Here is an 18522-nt window from a genome sequence, read left to right on the forward strand (position 1 = left end):
GCCACCTGCGCCCAGGTGTCTTTTTTTTTTTTTTTTTTTTTGAGACAGGGTCTCGCTCTTGAGGCCCAGGCTGGATTGCAATGGCACAATCTCGGCTCACTGCAACCTCCGCCTCCAGGGTTCAAGCAATTCTCCTGCCTCAGCCTCCCGAGTAGCTGGGATTACAGGTGCTTGCCACCACCATGCCCAGCTAATTTTTTGTATTTTTAGTAGAGATGAGGTTTCACTGTGTTGCCAAGGCTGGTCTTGAATTCCTGACCTCAGGTGATCCACCCGCCTCGGCCTCCCAAAGTGCTGGGATTACAAGTGTGAGCCACCGAGCCTGGCCGATATATATGTCTTTTTATATCACAATGCTGGTAATCCTCTCTTTCTTGGGGACAAAGCCAGTCTCAGACAAGGGAACAGTCACCCCTGCCCTCCTTGAAGAGAAACTGGAGCATGTGGGAGTGTGAATGGGAATGGGGGACACTGGCTGGGCCCCTGCCGCACCCCAGTGGTGGCACTGGTCTGGTCCAGGCCTTGAGGCTTTCTAGCAGATGCTCCTGCAATCTGAGCTTCCTGTTTCTCTGCAGAAAATGAGGCAGTCACCCCCACCTCCACCCCACACACAGCTGGGCTGCTGTGTGGCTCAAATGAGACTCTGCATTTGGGGCCCTTTGTAAACTGTACAATCCTGCACACCCCTAAGGTGTGGTAGAAGATGGGGGCTGGGATGGGAGAGGGTCTCTAATGGGCTTGCAGACCCTCTCTGCCATCGGAGTCTCTTGGGAGGGGGGCACCCTACTGAGGCTGCTTGCAGGTGCAGGGACAGGGAAGGGGCTGCAACACCTCCTGGGGTGTCTGCCTTCCTACCTCCCTGGAGCCAGGTGCCTCAGCCCAGAGCCATCATGCCACCAAATCTGCTCAGTCCCTTTCTCCCCTAGAGAGAACACCCTCATTCTCAGGACAAATGTACCAGCGTCCAGGAAGGAAGAGGAGCCAGCCTTTGGGTTCCCAACACCAATGTCAATGGCTTGGATCTCCTCCAGCCCCACATCTGGTGGGGGTGGGCAGAGGAAGCAGGAAAAGCAGGTGTGTGATGGGAGATGGGGTAACCACCCTGTGTTGCTTAGATCACACAAGCATCAGTGAAGGACCCCATGGGCAGGCACTGTGTTAGAAACTATGGGGTACAGACAGGACACCTACCCTGGCTTCATCACGGATCACCTTGTATTGCGCCCATTATACAGGTGAGGAAACTGAGGTACAGTGAGATGAATGCAGTGACTTGCCTGCCATTCCAGAGCTAGTAAAGGAACAGCTGTGGCCAGGCATGGTGGCTCACGCCTGTAATCCCAGCATCTTGGGAGGCCAAGGGGAGGCGGATCACCTGAGGTCAGGAGTTCGAGACCAGCCTGGCCAACATGGTGAAACCCCGTCTCTACTAAAAATACAAAACTTAGCAGGGCATGGTGGCAGGCGCCTGTAATGCCAGCTTGGGAGGCTGAGGCAGGAGAATCACCTGAACCCAAGAGGCAGAGGTTGCAGTGAGTGGAGATGGTGCCACTGCACTCCAGCCTGGGCGAAAGAGCAAGACTCCATCTAAAAAGAAAAGAAAAGGAAAAAGAAAATAAGAAAAAAGAAACAAAAGGGAAAAGGGGGTCTTACTCTGTTGCCCAGGCTAGAGTGCAGTAGTGCAATCATAGCTCACTGCAACCTCAACCTCCTGGGTTCAAGTGATCCTCCCACCTCAGCCTCCCAAGTAGCTGGGACTACAGTTGTGCCACCATGCCTAACTAACAGGGGTCTCCTTATGTTGCCCAGGCTGGTCTCAAACTCCTGGACTCAAGGGATGCCCCCCACCAAATTTGGCCTCCCAAAGTGCTGGGATTACAGGCGTGAGCCATCACACCTGGCTTTTATTTTATTTATTTATTAATATTTAGAGACAGGGTCTCACTCTGTTGCCCAGGCTGGAGTGCAGTGGTGTGATCATAGCTCACTGCAGCCTCGACTTCCCAGGCTCAGGTGTAATCCTCCTACCTCAGCCTCCTGAGTACCTGGGACTACTGGCAAATTTTTTGTATTTTTTGTAGAGACAGGGGTTTGCCATGTTGCCCAGACTGCTCTCGAACTCTTTAGCTCAAGCAATTCATTCACCCACCTCAGCCTCTCGAAGTGCAGAGATTATAGGCATGAGTCACCATGCTGGGTCAGGCCTTAATTTTTTTAAGAAAAGGGCTAGGTGCCATGGCTCACGCCTGTAATCCCATCACTTTGGGAGGCCAAGGTGGGCGGATCATGAGGTCAGGAGTTTGAGACCAGCCTGGCCAATATGATTAAACCCCGTCTCTACTAAAAATACAAAAATTGGCCAGGCGTGGTGGCGCACGCCTGTGGTCCCAGCTACTCAGGAGGCTGAGGCAGAAGAATCTCTTGAATCCTGGAGGTGGAGGTTGCAGTGAAGTAAGATTGCACCACTGCACTCCAGCCTGGAGACAGAGGGAGACTCCATCTCAAAAAAATAAATACATAAATACGTAAATAAATAAATTTAAAATTTGAAATATTTTTAAATTTAAAATTTTTGACACATTTTATTCAGATAGTCTGATCACATATGGTCTAAGAACATTCAAATCATAAATCAAATATAAATCAAATGTTAAAGATGGATCGTCAAACATTGTAGCCAGTGATGCCACACTCACCTATGATCTCTGTGACATAAAACCACATCCACACCCCAGTGACCTCTGAAACATTCAACACAGCTTCCTTGACTGTGAGCTGTTTGAAGCTACCAGTTTGAGCGCTATTGACTTTTTTTTCCAGGCCCTGAATAACTCTAGGGATCTCAGCAGGGTTTGGAGGAACCAACTCCACCTTGGCGTAGTACTGAAATGTGGCCAATCAAGGCTTCAACTGAGTCACAGCAGCGTTCACCAGTACCAGGGCCTTCTCTGGCGAGGTGGTGGACAAATCAGGTCATGGTTCTAGGATGGAAAGTCTGTCGCCCCGAAGGGCCCGCTGAATGCCAAAACCTCCAGGCAGTTTTACTCTCTGTGTGTGTTTTGTTTTCAGTTGTTCAGGCGGGAAAGCCTGCAATCGTCTTTAACTCCCCTCTTTCATAACCCCAACCCATCCGAAAGCCTGTTGGCTGTACCTTTCAAATATGTCCCAAATCTGATCACTTCTCACTACTTCCACTGCTGCTGCCTGGCCCCAAGCCACTGGCATTTCTCCCTTGAATTGTTGTAAAAGCCTCCTTGCTAGTGCCCCGGGTCTGCTTCTGTCATGCCCTTTCACTCTGTTCTCAGTCCAGCAGCCAGTTAGATCATGTTACTCCGGCGGCAACTCATCCCACTCCCAGGGAAAACCACAACGGTAGCCCACCAGGCCTGGTTCCCGTCGCCACACACCTACCTCCTCACTCACTCTGCTCCAGGCTCATTGGCCCCTTGCTCTTCAAACAGGCCAGGTATGCTCCTCTGGCTGGGTTGCTCTTCCCCTAGATGTCTGCAGAGCTCATGCCTTCACCTCCTTCAAGTCTTTTTTTTTTCTTAGCCTCCCAAAGTGCTGCGATTACAGGTGTGAGTCACCACGCCCGGTCTCCTTCAAGATTTTACTCAAGTGTCACCTTCTCAGTGAGGGCTCATGAACCCCCTCAGTACTGTAGCTTGTCTTCCACCCTCCCACCCCTGTAATCCTGGCTTAACTGGCTCTGTTTTTTTCTGATATCACTTAATACTGACTCTTTTGTTTGTTGTATGTCTTCCTCAAAATGAAAAGTAAGCTCCCCAAGGGCAGAGTTGTGTTTTTTTTTTTTTTTTTTTGAGACAGAGTTTCTCTCTTGTTGCCCAAGCTGGAGTGCAGTGGCGTGGTGATCTCGGCTCACTGCAACCTCCGCCTCCTGGTTTCAAGCGATTCTCCTGACTCCGCCTCCCAAGTAGCTGGGATTACAGACGCCCACCACCGTGCCTGGCTAATTTTTCGTGTGCTTTTTTTTAGTAGAGACGGGGTTCCACCATGTTGGCCAGGCTGGTCTCGAACTCCTGACCTCACATGATCCACTGACCTTGGTCTCCCAAAGTGCTGGGATTACAGGCATGAGCCACCGCGCCTGGCAGGCAGAGATCTTTATCTTGTTCACTGATCTACCTAAAAGCCTAAAACAATGCCTTGCACATAGTAGGTGCTCAATAGGGATTTGCTGAATGAATAAATGAATTTGCAGATTTAGAGAGGGGGTAAATGTGTGGCAATAATTCATCTTTGAGGAGAACTAGGAGGGTTCATGGATTTGAGTAGGTGAGATTTGAACTGGATCTTGAAGTGGTTCTGGAAGCTGAGGTGGATGATGGGCAATCATCTATCAGCTTGAACAAAGGCATGGAAGTGAGAGAGACTGGCAGCGGGGTAGGAGTTAGGGAGAAGTGTGATCAGTGATAGTTGGAGAGGTTATTGTAACACAATGTGAGGCCAGATTGAGCAAAGTTTTGAATGCAGGCTAAAGGCTTTTCCTACAGCCAGGACCAGCTACATAATTTGTGGGGCACAGTGCAAAATGGAAATGCATGGCCCACTTGGTCAAAAATTTCAAGATAATGGGCCGGGTGTGGTGGCTCACGCCTGTAATCCCAGCACTTTGGGAGGCCGAGGCAGGTGGATCACTTGAGGTTGGGAGTTCTAGACCAAACTGGCCAACATGGTGAAACCCTGTCTTTACTAAAAACACAAAAAATTAGCCGGGTGTGGTGGTGGGCACCTATAATCCCAGCTATTCAGGAGGCTGAGGCATGAGAATCACTTGAACCTGGGAGGTGGAGGTTGCAGTGAGCTGAGATCGCACCACTGCACTCCAGCCTGGGAGATAGAGCGAGATTCAATCTTAAAAAAAAAATTTCAAGATGGTGACAGCAGAGCATTAATTCAAGCTCAGGGTCCACCTGAGCACAGGGCTCTGTGTGACTGCACGGGGTCGTGGGCCCAAGAAGCCAGCCCTGCCTATAACCAGTGAGGGAGCTGTTGATAGCTTTCTAGCAGAGCAGAGATGTTATTGGAGCTGGACTTTGGGAAGATTATTCTGACATGTCTGGTGCAGTAGGTTGGAGGGAGTCTAGGCGGGGAGACAAGCTCAGCAGCCTTGTGCAAAGCTAGCAAGGAAGAGAAAGGATAGGTAGGGTAGGGGTCGGGGATGAAGGTCAAAGGGCAGGGGTGAGGCAGGGGTTAGAGCTAGAGTGAGAAGCTTGGAGAAGATGGAGTCTATTTAGACGAGAGTGTGGACCAGGGAGAGACTGCTGGAACACCAACCACCAACTGCTTCCTCTCTCTTTTCCCTGCTTTCCAGACCCTGGCATTAGAGGTGATACCAGGCACAGGAATCAGCAACGTGTCTCCCTTTGGCCACCAGAGGGCAGATGATTCTCAAGGATCGAATTTGGGTTGGGGGAGTGAAGTGTTCTCTGTCCTCCTCTTCTCTCTTTCCCTCACCTTCATGGGTGTGCCTTCACCTTCTTCCTCAACGGTTGGGTGCCTGAATAGAGCTGGTATGGGGCATGGGGAGCAGTGCTGGAGTCCCAGGATTTACTAAGAGTGTAGTGATACCTGTTGCCTTAGGAAGTACTTTCATACCCCGGTAATTACATCTGCTCAGATGCCTATTTCTCTGATTGATGGGATGAAGGCTGGCTCAAAATGCTGTAGCTGGGAGTTGGAGATCAAGTAGCAGGGGTCCAATCAGCAGTTTTCCCAATAACTCCTGGAGCCTCTCTGCTCCTGTACCTTTGGGAACCTGTTGCCTGAGTCTGGTTTCTGACTCCTGCGGGGCCTCTGCCTCCTGCCCACCTTAAGCCACTGATGGGAGGGTGTGGTTCCAACGTGTTCCAGGTACTATGGGTGAGGACAGCTTGGCGCTGGGGAAATCAGCCCAGGATACTCCCTGTCCTTGGTAACGCAGTGTAAGGGGAAGTGAGGAATGGACTGCAGTTGCCATACAGACTTCCTGTTAGTCAAGGGCTCTCCAAAGCTGAGAAGGACCTCCGAGTTCATGAATCCAATGGCTTCACTTTACTGATGGGGAAAATGAGGCCCAGAGGAGGAAAGAAAAGAAACTTTAAATGCCTTATCTTGCAGAGGCATTTTAAAAGGTAACTGGAATTCAGAAATGTCATTTTGAATGTCAACGCAGGAGCAAAGGCAAAGGAAAGAGGAGCCTAAACTCAGTGATGTTATGTGATTTTTCCAAGATCACGCAGCATTGGCACTTGGCAGAGCTGGGGCTGAAATGCAGGGCCCTGGACGCTCCCGCATCCGGTGCAGAGGACGCTGCCCTGGGCCTGCCTGGGGCCTTGCCGAGCCCTGCGGACTAGATGCGGGAATGCACGGATGAATCCACAGAAGCCAAGATAGACGGTGGCAGACAGGCAATAGACTGATGCTGCATTTGACAGGTATATTGATAGGCTAGATGACAAAAAGAAGATGAATTTTATGAGCTGACCGACAGATGGACAGAAATGCAGACAGGAAGCTGCTATAGAACCAGAGGATGCCAATCACAGGGACGGCTAACAATCTTGTTTTGTATTTAGTCAAATCACAAGCACAGACAGGTGACCCACGCTTCCTGTTCAAGGTTTGAAAATGCCCGAAAACTGACGGAAAGACACGAAGCGAATCAGACTCCGAGAGCCCCCCGGGGAAACGACCGGGTGCTCGGAGGGCCTCGGGTGTTGCCGGAAATGGCCGACGACCGCCCTCGGCAGGGCTGTGGGAGGGGGCGTGGCCGGCTCAGCACGCGGAGCAGCTTCGGGTATTTCCGGAAACTGCCGAAAGCCCTCGAAGTGGGCGGGGAAAGGCCGGTGGGCGTGGCTGGATGGCCGTGGACGGGGGCGGGGGGTAGGCACCCGGGGTCGCTTCGTGGATTTCCGTAAACAGAGCCGAAGCTTCGTCTTCGGAATCGAGGAGGCGAGCGCGTCCCCGGGGTTTACCTTCTTCGGCTGTTTCCGGAATTCACCCGTAGTCTGTGGCCGGGAGGAGAAGGCGCGCCCCACCTCCCGTTTCTAGCGGCTTCGGATGTTTCCGGCTGCTGCCGGCGGAAAGAGCCGAGGGCCGGCGGTGGTGGCGGCCATGTTGGGAGCAGCAGGTCCGGCGGCGGCTGCCTGTGTGCCGGGCGCGGAGCAGTGCCGCTGAGGGCAGGGGAGGAGCGAGGCAGGCGGCCGGCTGCGGCGGCAGAGAGTAGGCGGAGCGGCGCGGCCCGGCCGAAAGGCGGCACAGCCCAGCCGGGGGTCGGGGGGGTGCGGTCCGGAGCCGCTCGGAGCCGGCGCGGCCTAGCCCGAGCGGCGCATCCCCGGGCTGGCGTGAGCGGCTGCCCGGCCTCCCCGCACCCCCGGCCGGGGCCCATGCGGCGGGTGCTCCTGCTGTGAGAAGCCCCGCCCGGCCGGGCTCCGCGCCTTCCCTTCCCTCCCTTCCTCCAAGCTTCTCGGTTCCCTCCCCCGAGATACCGGCGCCATGTCCAGCGCTCGGACCCCCCTACCCACGCTGAACGAGAGGGACACGGAGCAGGTAAGGAGCCCCGAGGGCTCCCCGAATTCTCTGGCTGGGCCCTTTGCACCTTGCGGAGCCTCCTCCCTCTTCTGCTCTCCTCGTGCCCCTGCTGCCATCCTGCAAGCCTCGGCTGCCCTGTCATCCGGCTCCTGGCTCCGGCTCCGCACATCCCGCTTCCGAGTCCTGACCTGGGACCCACCTCGTCCTGACTCCAAGCTGCACACTTGTCTTTCTGCCAACCCCCTCTCCCCTCACCGCCCTCCTGCGCTCTTCCGTGTCACCTCCCCAGCTTCCCTTTCTCTTCCCTTTTTCTCTCAGGGGCCTTTCTGGTCTTCCTCCACCCACGCTTAAAGCAGCCACCCTCCCGCTCCTCGAATAGCAGCACCCCGCGATTTGCCACAGATCGTTGTCCACCTGTCCCTTCGTCTCTCCTGCCTCGCTTCCCCTCCGCCCGCACCGGTTCTGCCAGTCTCTGGGTTATCACCCTCAGGGTCCTTGCCCTGGACTGCGCTCTCGATCCCTGGCCCCTTGCAGTTCCGCCAGCTTTTTCTACCCTGCTTCTTCGTTTTGCAAATTGTGCTCTCCCTCTTGCTTGCAACCCACCAGCTCCACCCTCATCACCTTTCCAAATCCTTCGCCTACTCTTTGCTCATCACTTTCCCTTCTTTGCTCCAGGAGCTCCCTGGATCCTGGCGCTGGCATTTGTCGCTTCCGTGTTTCCCCACAGCTGTCATGCGCATAGTTTTCCCACAGGTTGCGTTTGGGGTTCCAATCATCACTCCCTTCAGAGTCTTTGGATCCCTCTTGTTCTCTTCCCCTCGGGTTTGGCTTTTGGGTCCCTGGGCCTCGTGTTTCTCTCTGTGAGTGTTCTACCAGCCTTCTACTGGGCTCTTTCTCCCAACCGAAAGACACTTGGCCCCACCGTATTAACACAACCTGTTGCTCAGTCCTTTCCCAGACCTCGCTGCATCACAGTTTTTGCCTTTCTGTCTTCTACGCTGGAACACAAACCATGATGACTTTCTGTGTCTTCACTCCCGTGCCTGGCACTTAGAGTATTTTCTTTCTTGCTTGTTGCCTTCCTGTTTCTCCACCCTCACCCCATCTTCCTTACTGTGCCTTTTAATCAGCGTTGCCTTTCATCTCCGCATTAGTCTCCTGCCTTCTTCATGTCCTGTGTATCCCCCCACTATGCTTGGATCCATTCTGTTCCTATTGGCTAAGTCTCTGTAATGCCCAGGAAGTCCAGGTGTTTTGCATGCTAGTTTCTCAGCCTCACGACTCTACACGGTCCCCCTCATCCTGGCAGTCACTGCTATGTTTTTCACCCAAGTCTTAGCCTTTCTGTGTCATCTCACTTTTGATCCCAGAGACGTCCACTTTCCACACCTCCCCTTTCTTTCACCATCTCTAGCGTCCTTTGCTGACTGCTCTGTGCAGAGTCCCCTGCCTGTCATACCTTTCTTGGTGGAGAACTTTACTAGGCCAAAAAAAATTTGACTTGAAAAAGAAGTGCTTCTGCCCCGGGGCTGCTGTGCTTTTTGCCTTCTTTCCCCTCCTTCCATCCTTTATGTTTCCCTCTTACTCCCTTCTTTCTTTGTAGCCCGGTAGAGCAGTTGTTGTATTCTCTTGCATGTGAACATTCTTCTTTGAAAAATCTTACCTCCTTTCTTTTACTGTGTTTTTCTATTTTGTTACCCCCTGGCCCTCTGTCACCTGGGCAGTTAGGAACTAAAGAGAAGTTCTAGGCAGAGTTTTTCTCTGCAGGGTTGACCCTTTTATTACTTGTGGATTATTTGCTTCTGGGGGTGAAATAGGGGTTGAGAGGGAGGGATGGTTGATTTCCATTTCATCTCTGGGTTTGGCAGCTGGTTCTGCATGGGACAGGGGTCTTTGGAGACAGAGGAGCATGTTCTGTGTCTCGCAGTCTTTCTCTCCCTTGCCTACCGGCTGTTTCTCTCTCCTTACTGGGAATTGCTTTCTCTGGGCCCTCTTGAGGTTGCTTATTCCACCCATTTTCCTCTCACAACCTTTGTTTTAGCAGGTAAACCCTGCTTAACCAGAGAACTTTCCCAGACTGTTGATCGTGAGCTGGTAGGAGGAGGCCAAGTGACTGACTGGCACCCTCAGGCATTTGGGGAGTGGCGATGGAGTGCCTACTCTCAGTGAGGCTGGTGGGGGGCATTGTGTTCAGCAGAGCAGAGTAACAGACTGCCTCAGTGTGGTTTCTTTGTGCTGCTTACTACATGTAAATGTATTATTGCCATGGTATTTTTCCTGTGATGTGTGTGTTGATTTCCTTTCTTCCTTACATGCCTAGCATACTGCTGAGCATATAGTAGGAATTCCACCGTAGTGTGCATCCACTGATTCCATGATAGCAGCAATCAGTGACCATTTGGGAATGTAAGTAAGCTCTTTGCTCTTTGATAACTTTGCCCAGAGCAGTAGCTGCATACATTGTCATCCTGTTACGATTATTAATTACCCATCCTATTTCTACTCTTTATGGACTTAGATTCTCCTTAGCCCCTTCATACCTTCTACTGTTGTTCTCAGGGTAGCCAGTCACCGTATCGATTTAATATTAAGTCTCATTCCAGTAAAAGCAGGGACTTTGGAAAACCTTGGATGCACCTATTCCAGACAGATTCCTGTATTCTGTTTTTTTTTTTTGAGATAGAGTCTCGTTCTGTCGCCAGGCTGGAGTGCAGTGGCACAATCTTGGCTCACTGCAATCTCCGCCTCCTGGGTTCAAGCGATTCCCCTGCCTCAGCCTCCTGAGTAGCTGGGACTACAGGCACACACCGCCACGCCTGGCTAATTTTTTGGATTTTAGTAGAGACAGGGTTTCACCATGTTGTCCAGGATGGTCTCAGTCTCCTGTCCTCGTGATCTGGCCTCCCAAAGTGCTGGGATTACAGGTGTGAGCCACTGCGCCGGGCCTGATTCCTGTATTCTTTAAAACGGGAAAAAAGACAAGCAGCAGCTCCTCAGGTCACAAGGCCAGGTATATCAAACACTGGCCTCCGAGAATAGATCATGCCACCAAGTGAAAGAAACCTCTTCTTGGTCCTGTTGTGATTTTAGCTAAAGTAGTCATGGAAGCTTGGTCATTACTATAGTCTTAATGTTATTTTTTTTAAAAAGGGGATTTAGTTGGGCTGATTTCTTCCCCTAAAGGTCCTCTGTCACCTTATTTAAATTTAAAACTGGTTTTACCAGAAAATAGGTAAACAAACACCACTGGTTGTCTCCAGTCTCTTTTCTTGCTCTTCCTCTCCCTCTTCTTTAAAAATGTGGCTGATGAGAACCTGTTTCCAGGAGCCCTTTGATCACTCTGAAACACACAGACACTGAAAATGTTGAAGCATAAAAATAAACCTTGCATTACAGGGAGATTGCCTGTTTGCTGTCCACTTCGCTTATAACAGTGAAAGTAGGAGATTAAAAAAAAAAAAAAGTTAAGCCCTGTCTTTAAGATGGTTTTTGTGACACCTGATTCCAGATGTGCTTTTTCACAGCCATAGACTTCCTGCTTTTGCAGAAGGAGGGTTCTAATCTGGGGCTCGTAGCTTGGGGGATTCTTAGTCTGTGAGCTGAGCTTTTTGTTCACTTCTTTTCCAAATGACTCTGCTGGCCTGAAGCTTGGCAGTTGTGAAAGCAATCAGCAAGATGACTGTTTGTCTTCCAGCCAGCAGCAGCAGTCACAGGCAAGCCTGGAGAAAGGTCCAGCTTCCAGAGTTCACCTGCTAGAGTTTTCCATAACACCTGGGGGAGAGGCTACTCCATCTGGGACCTGCCCCACCTCTGGGCCTCAGAAACTATGAGAGAGGGATTGAGAGAAAACTTGCCCCACTTCTGCTGCAGTGGGAAGGGAGGGGGCTGCTGTCAGGCTTCTAGGCAGTGAGTGGCATTGTTTATTCTCTCAGTTCTAGGAAGGGGAGTTTAGAAGTACTGGTGAAGAAAACAAAGTTACAAGATCCTATAAGGAACAGCTGAACTCTACTCCAAACACTCTTCACTGGACCCCCATTGTTGACTCTGGATAAAAAAATATATATATATAAAACTCTTTTTTTTTTTGACACAGAGTCTTGCTCTGTCGCCCAGGCTGGAGTGTAGCGATGCGATCTCGGCTCACTGCAACCTCCGCCTCCCCGGTCAAGCGATTCTCCTGCCTCAGCCTCCTGGGAGTAGCTGGGACTATAGGCGCCCACCACCATGCTGGCTAATTTTTGTATTTTTAGTAGAGACGGGGTTTTGCCATATTGGCCAAGCTGGTCTCGATCTCCTGACCTCAGGTGATCTGCTGGATAAATATTTTTTTTTTGCTTTTGGTGTCACTTAGGTAGATTGGATCGGCTAGCTAGCATCTCAGTCCACACTCTGAGCTGTGCAGCAGTGTGCCCTGGTGCTAATTCTCACTCTGTCCTTTGATTCTGGCCAGGGGGTCCTTGGTGGTGCTGCCTTCTGGTCAGGAATGTGGGTGAATGTCAGACCAAATAGTGTCACTTTCGGCTTGGCCCTAGAGATCAGGAAGGAAGTGTTGTTAGAGCAAGGGCTTTGGGAGTCCTTGGAGTTCGTAACCTTTGAATCTGAAAAGTAACTGTACCTAGTAAATTAGAATAATTTCTCTCTGGTCAGGCACCATGGCTCATGCCTGTAGTCCTAGCACTTTGGGAAGCCAAGGCAGGAGGATTGCTTGAGGCCAGGAGTTCAAGACCAGCCTGATCAATAAAGTGAGACTCCATCTCTACAAAAAAATTTTTTTAAATTTAGCTGGGCATGGTGGCACATGCCTGTGGTTGCAGCTACACAGAAGGCTGAGGCAGGAGGATGGCTTGAGCTGGGGAGGTCGAGACTGCATTGAGCTGTGTTTGTGCCACTGCACTTCAGCCTGGGTGACAGAGCAAGACACTATCTCAGAAAAAAGAAAAAATTACTTTTCTCCAATTTATGGACTTTGGAAAGTAGCTAAACAGATGGATATAAGACAGTTGTTGAAACTCGGCCTGCTGCAGATTAAAATAAAGTTTGCACAAGGATAACTTAATCTTTCAGACCAACCAAAGTTTGGGCTGGAGATTTTTCTCAGCATAAATGTCCTAAGCAGAGTTGGTGCCTATGAGGTAGGAAGAGATTGAGACTTTGCTTGCCTAAGAGGTTTGCAGGGTTCGAGCTCTTGGGAGTCAGAACTTCTCAGACTAGATTGTTTCCCCTTTGGACAGAACAACCCAATTCTCAGTGGGCATTTGATCAGGACTAACCCAGGCCTTCATGAACTCTTTCCCATTGAGCACTTAGCCACCTGGCTGGCATTTCTCTTCTCCCAGGAGCTTCCATGAGGTTCCTACATATGTATTATGTCGACTTGAATGAATATTTTATGTCTAGAGTGCAGCCAAGCCTCAGACTTTGTGGCCCATTATCGACAAATGGGGTAGGGGGTGGGCGCCACCTTTGGCCCCATGATAGCTTCTCTGCTAAATGGACTCCCCCCAGCAGCACTTTGAAGCCCATTAATGGATTGGAATGAAGTAACCTCAGCAGATGGAAAGGGTGAGGAGGGTGGTCATCTTCCTTCCCTGAGACTGCCTGATGAGGCTTTCCTACAGTAACCAGGACAAGCCCCTATTCCCTCTGCTTGGTTAAGCTGTGGACTGGAGCTACTAGGCCTCTGCTTTGAGAGGAAGTATAGAAAGGATTTGATTCTCTTTTAGCCATGGTGGGGCCGCCAGTTTCCCCACTTTCCCATCAAAGCAAAAATTGAGAAGGATGTGGAAAGGGTGGGTGGAGTTTAAACCTGGCCCTTCCTCCTTCAGTGGAAGTTCAGCAAAATGACAAACCAGATAGGTGGCTAAATTTCCTTCTCTTGACGGGAGATTCCAGTATTTGTACGTTTTGTGCTTGTAGTTTGGATTCTCCAGGCCTCCTCCCAGCTTTCATCAAACATGAGTGAGTCACTGAAGTGTTGTCTATGCATTTTCTCCCTTCTGTCTCTGCAAAGGGAAGAGTAAGCCTTTACAAACCTGTGGGGGAGGAAGTCACCCTCTTCCCACTGCTGGAGAGCCAGGCTATCCCCAGGTTAACCCTGAAAGTGCTAACTCCTGAGCAGAATGTTACTGCCACCCGCCCCCTTCCTTTTTGTTATAGGCCATTGAAGGTCATTGCTCATCTTTTTTTTTGAGACAGTCTTGCTCTGGTCACCCAGGCTGGAGTGCAGTGGCAGGATCTCAGCTCACTACAACTTCCACCTACTGGGTTCAAGCGATTCTCATGCCTCAGCCTTCCAAATAACCAGGATTACAGGTGCGCACCTCCACGCCTGGCCACTTTTTGTATTTTTAGTAGAGATAGGGTTTCACCATGTTGGCCAGGCTGGTCTTGAACTCCTGGACTCAAGTGATCCGCCTGCCGTGGCCTCTCAAAGTACTGGGATTACAGGAGTGAGCCACCGCGCCCGGCATCATTGCTTATCTTTTAGACTAGTACAGCTGATTCTAAACAGCACCCAGAGAGAATCTGGCCTCTTGATTTCCAGTTGTGTCTCAGAGGAGGAGGCATCCCAGTTCCTCCTCTTGCCCTCTAGACATCTCCTCCTCTGATAAGTATAAATAGGCTAGATCCGTTTATCTTCATATCTGTTTTTGTCTGGAATGTTTCATGTTTCTCAAGCTAGGTGTGGTGGTTCATATCTGTAATCCCAGCACTTCGGGAGGCCACGGCAGGAGGATCACTTGAGCCCAGGAGTTCAAGACCAGCCTGAGCAACATAGTGAGACCTCATTTCTACAAAAAAAAATTTTTTTTTTTGAGACGGAGTCTTGCTCTGTCGCCCAGGCTGGAGTGCAGTGGTGCGATCTCAGCTCACTGCAACCTCCGCCTTCCGGATTCAAGTGATTCTCCTGTCTCAGCCTCTTGAATAGCTGAGATTACAGGTGTACGCCACTGTACCCCACTAATTTTTGTATTTTTAGTAGAGATGGGGTTTCACCATGTTGGTCAGGCTGGCCTTGAACTCATGACCTCGTGATCTGCCTCAGCCTCCCAAAGTGCTAGGATTATAGGCATGAGTCACCCCGCCTGGCCAAAAAAAATTTTTTTTTTTTTTTTGAGACGTTGTCTTGCCCTGTCGCCCAGGCTGGAGTGCAGTGGCGCGATCTCGGCTCACTGCAAGCTCCGCCTCCCGGATTCACGCCATTCTCCTGCCTCAGCCTCCCGAGTAGCTGGGACTATAGGTGCCCGCCACCACACCCGGCTAATTTTTTTGTATTTTCAGTAGAGACGGGGTTTCACCATGTTAGCCAGGATGGTCTCGATCTTCTGACCTCGTGATCCACCCACCTCGGCCTCCCAAAGTGCTGGGATTACAGGCGGGAGCCACCGCGCCCAGCCCAAAAAAATTTTTAAAAAGTTACCTGGGTGTGGTAGCACATGCGTGTATCCCACCTACTCAGAAGGCTGAGATGTGAGGATCACTTGAGCCTGGGAAGTTGAGGCTGCAGTGAGCTGTGATCATGCCACTGCATTCCAGCCTGGGCAACAGAGTGAGACCCCATCTCAAGATAAATAAGGTTTGTCAGTCCCTGTGGTGGTTCTTTCCGCAGATGTCTGTCTTTGGGTTGGCACTTATTTCCCCCTACTTGCAGTTATTCCTTACATTTCTCGTTAGAAAATGGCAAAAAGGGCAAAAGTAAATTCATTTCCTTTTTACACCAAATCATTAATTTTAGGCTTATAAAACTAAATGAACAGAAGATTTGGTAGGAGAGGAGGGGAGATGGACACTGATACTGGTGGCTAGGTGATCCTGAGGGACAACTGGTGCCTGGCAGAAAGAGAGGAGGGCTGTGTTCAGTGACTGGCTCCCGCCACCTTTTTGGCCTTTTTCTTTTTAACATGAGGAAGGCGGAGCAGACCAGGGGCTTCTCTGTAGAACCAGTCAAGCTGGTTTTGGGCAGCCTTGGCCTATTTTCTTGTGTGCTCTTTGGGAAGTTGGCAATACAAAGTTGGGGCTGTGTTCGTTGAGGCGAAAGTTTGGAAGACAACTATCTGTCAACAACCCCCTTCTCCCCAAACACTGAATGGGTCTCTGAGCTGGTCCTTCACTCCAGGGAGGAGGCTTTCTCTCCACCCTATGCTGAACCTGAAGGCAGCTTTGCTTTATACACCTTTCACTGAAAGCTCTAAGACATTAACTTCTTTTTTGGACTCCCTTCCCAATTCACAACTTGGTGAAAGACCCTCAGCCTAGCCAGGAGGAAGGGACTGGGTCTGCCTTTGGCTCCTCATTTATGGGTCTGGGAGGGGATCAGGACTCCTTACTGCTATGATCTGGCTGCTAAATTCAGTGACATCCCAGGCCTTTTTTCGTCCACGCAATGGGACTGTCTGTCCAGGCCTGCTGGGAAAGAAAAGAGAGAAAAAATAGTTTTTGGTCTTTGGCAGCTTACAGGGACTTCAGCCATAGGAAACAACCTGTAGGAAAGGTGGGAGCTTCCGGTCACCATGTGTGCCGACACTTCCTGCAATAGCAGTAGGGAGTCTTTCTCAGGGAGCAAGGCCAGCCAGGTAGGATTATTTCCCAGTCTCCCAGCTAAGCAGGAAATGCCAAAATATGAACGTTTAGTAATTAGTGAGTGTAACTACCTGCTGACAGAGCTCCAGCCTAGACCTTGTCCTTGGGGGCTGGTTGCCCCTGTTGATACTACAGTGAGCTACTCATTGCTTCTGATTACCATTTCAGTACGAGTTTTGCTTTGGTTTCTGATATCCCATGTGCGGCTGCCTTTTTTCTCCACCTTCTTTTTGTTGTGTCTTTTTGTTTTTTTGAGACGGAGTCTTGCTCTGTTGCCCAGGCTGGAGTACAGTGGCACAATCTCAGCTCACTGCAACCTCTGCTTCCCAGGTTCAAGCAATTCTGCCTTAGCCTCCCAAGTAGCTGGTACTACAGGCATGTGCCAGCACACCCGGCTAATTTTTTTTTTTTTTTTTTTCTTGAGACAGGGTCTCTCTCTGTCGCCCAGGCTGGAGTGCAGTGGCGCGATCTCAGCTCACTGCAAGCTCTGCCTCCCGGGTTCACACCATTCTCCTGCCTCAGCCTCCCGAGTAGCTGGGACTTCAGGCGCCCACCACCATGCCCAGCTAATTTTTTGTACTTTTTTTTTTTTTAAAGTAGAGATGAGGTTTCACCATGTTAGCCAGGATGGTCTCAATCTCCTGACCTCATGATCCACCCACCTCGGCCTCCCAAAGTGCTGGGATTACAGGCATGAGCCACCGTGCCCGGCTGTAACACCTGGCTAATTTTTGTATTTTTAGTAGAGATGGGATTTCACCATGTTGGCCAGGATGGTCTTGATCTCCTGACCTCGTGATCCGCCCGCCTCGGCTTCCCAAAGTGCTGAGATTGCAGGCGTGAGCCACCGCGCCTGACCTTGTTGGTGTTTTTAAGAGACAGGGTCTCACCCTGTCACCCAGGCTAGTATGCAGTGGTGTGATCATAGCCCACTGTGGCCTCAAATAGCTCCTAGGCTCAAGTGATTCTCCCACCTTAGCTTCCAGAGTACTGGGACTACAGGTCACACCTGGCCCCCTCCACCTTCTGGACTTTTCACTCACCCCATCACTCCCTACTTCTCCGCCACAGAAGACTGTCATTGGCTATCTTTGCAAGTAGTATTGAAGCCACTCGGAGATTGTTGCTTTGTCTTTTTGCCCGTGAAAGTTTGAATTACTGGTTCTCCAGTCACAGGAAGTGGGGCTCCTTAGGCCAGCTCCATCTCACATAGTGTACTGATTATGTTGAGCTTATGGCACAGCTGAGAGGAGAGTCCAAACTTTTTGAACACTTTTTGACTTCCGATAAGTGGTTCCACTATGGTTAAGAGCAGGTTTGGTGGGCCGGGCGCGGTGGCTCATGCCTGTAATCCCAGCACTTTGGGAGGCCAAGGCAGGCGGATCACCTGAGGTCAGGAGTTCGAGACCAGCCTGACCAACATGGTAAAACCCTATCTCAACTGGAAATACAAAAATTAGCCTGGTGTGGTGTTGTACACCTATAGTCCCAGCTACTCGGAAGGCTGAGGCACAAGAATCACTTGAATCTGGGAGGTGGAAGTTGCAGTGAACAGAGATCATGCCACTGCACTCCAGCCTGGGCAACAAAGCAAGACTTTGTCTCAAACAAACAATAAGAGCAGGTTTTGCGGCTAGATTTCCTGTATTGGAATCCTGGATCATCCTCTCCTGTGATCTTAGGTTCCCTCTGTGTCTGTTTGCTCATCTGTAAAATGGGAGAAGAATAGTACCCATCTTATAGGTATAGCTGTTATGAGTATTAAAAGAGTTAATGAATAGAAAGCATTTAGAATAGCGCCTGGCACAGCAGAATGATCATTGTCATTATTGTTCCAGTTGAACAACACAGTGAATTTTATCTGAGCACCACACAACTCTAGGTCAGTATAAGGGGTGATGTTTGGGATTTCTCTGTAATCAGTTGAAAAAATCTTGTTCTGGCATCTTTAAGCCACTGGGGTCCTATAGGTGCTTTTTCTAACATTTCTGTTTTTTTGTTTGTTTGTTTGTTTTTTTGAGATGGAGTCTTGCTCTTGTTACCCAGGCTGGAGTGCAGTAGCACCATCTTGGCTCACTGCGACCTCCACCTCCCAGGTTCAAGCGATTCTCCTGCCTCAGCCTCCCAAGTAGCTGGGATTACAGGCACCTGCCACCATACCTGGCTAATTTTTTTTTTTTTTTGTATTTTTAGTAGAGATGGGGTTTCACCATGTTGGCCAGGCTGGTCTTGAACTCCTGACCTCATGATCTGCCCACCTCGGCCTCCCAAAGTGCTGGGATTACAGGCGTGAGCCACTGCACCCGCCCTAGTTTGCTTTTTTACCAATCACCTATCTGAAAAAAAATGGAATGCTACTGGAGAGATTCATGTACTTCTGAGAACACTTTTAGCTCATTTTTTATAAGG

The 18522-nt window shown here is 50.3% G+C and overlaps 2 protein-coding genes across 16 annotated transcripts in view; one reads left to right on the top strand and one right to left on the bottom strand.

Annotated features, from left to right (window-relative positions):
• Positions 1–2561: 2561 nt before the first annotated feature.
• Positions 2562–7390, bottom strand: LOC117974935 (sterile alpha motif domain-containing protein 1-like). The gene is made up of 2 exons (XM_034932853.3): positions 6978–7390; positions 2562–6450 (listed from the first exon to the last, which is right to left on the bottom strand). The coding sequence occupies exons 1-2, from the start codon at positions 7388–7390 to the stop codon at positions 6216–6218; spliced, it is 648 nt and encodes a 215-aa protein (XP_034788744.1). The 3' UTR covers positions 2562–6215.
• The window catches only part of MARK2 (microtubule affinity regulating kinase 2), a 72027-nt gene continuing 60604 nt past the window's right edge, over positions 7100–18522 (top strand). For 4 of the 15 annotated variants that reach the window (XM_003828541.6, XM_003828542.7, XM_003828538.7 and 1 more), the window contains exon 1: positions 7100–7551. In XM_003828541.6, coding sequence (XP_003828589.1) covers positions 7498–7551 — 54 coding nt within the window. In that variant the 5' untranslated portion in view covers positions 7100–7497. The remainder of the gene's footprint in view (positions 7552–18522) is intronic. The other 11 variants (XM_034932845.3, XM_034932848.3, XM_063608533.1 and 8 more) reach the window with 6 other exon arrangements.

This window comes from Pan paniscus, chromosome 9 (assembly GCF_029289425.2).
Source record: "Pan paniscus chromosome 9, NHGRI_mPanPan1-v2.0_pri, whole genome shotgun sequence".
In the NCBI taxonomy this organism is placed as follows: domain Eukaryota; kingdom Metazoa; phylum Chordata; class Mammalia; order Primates; family Hominidae; genus Pan; species Pan paniscus.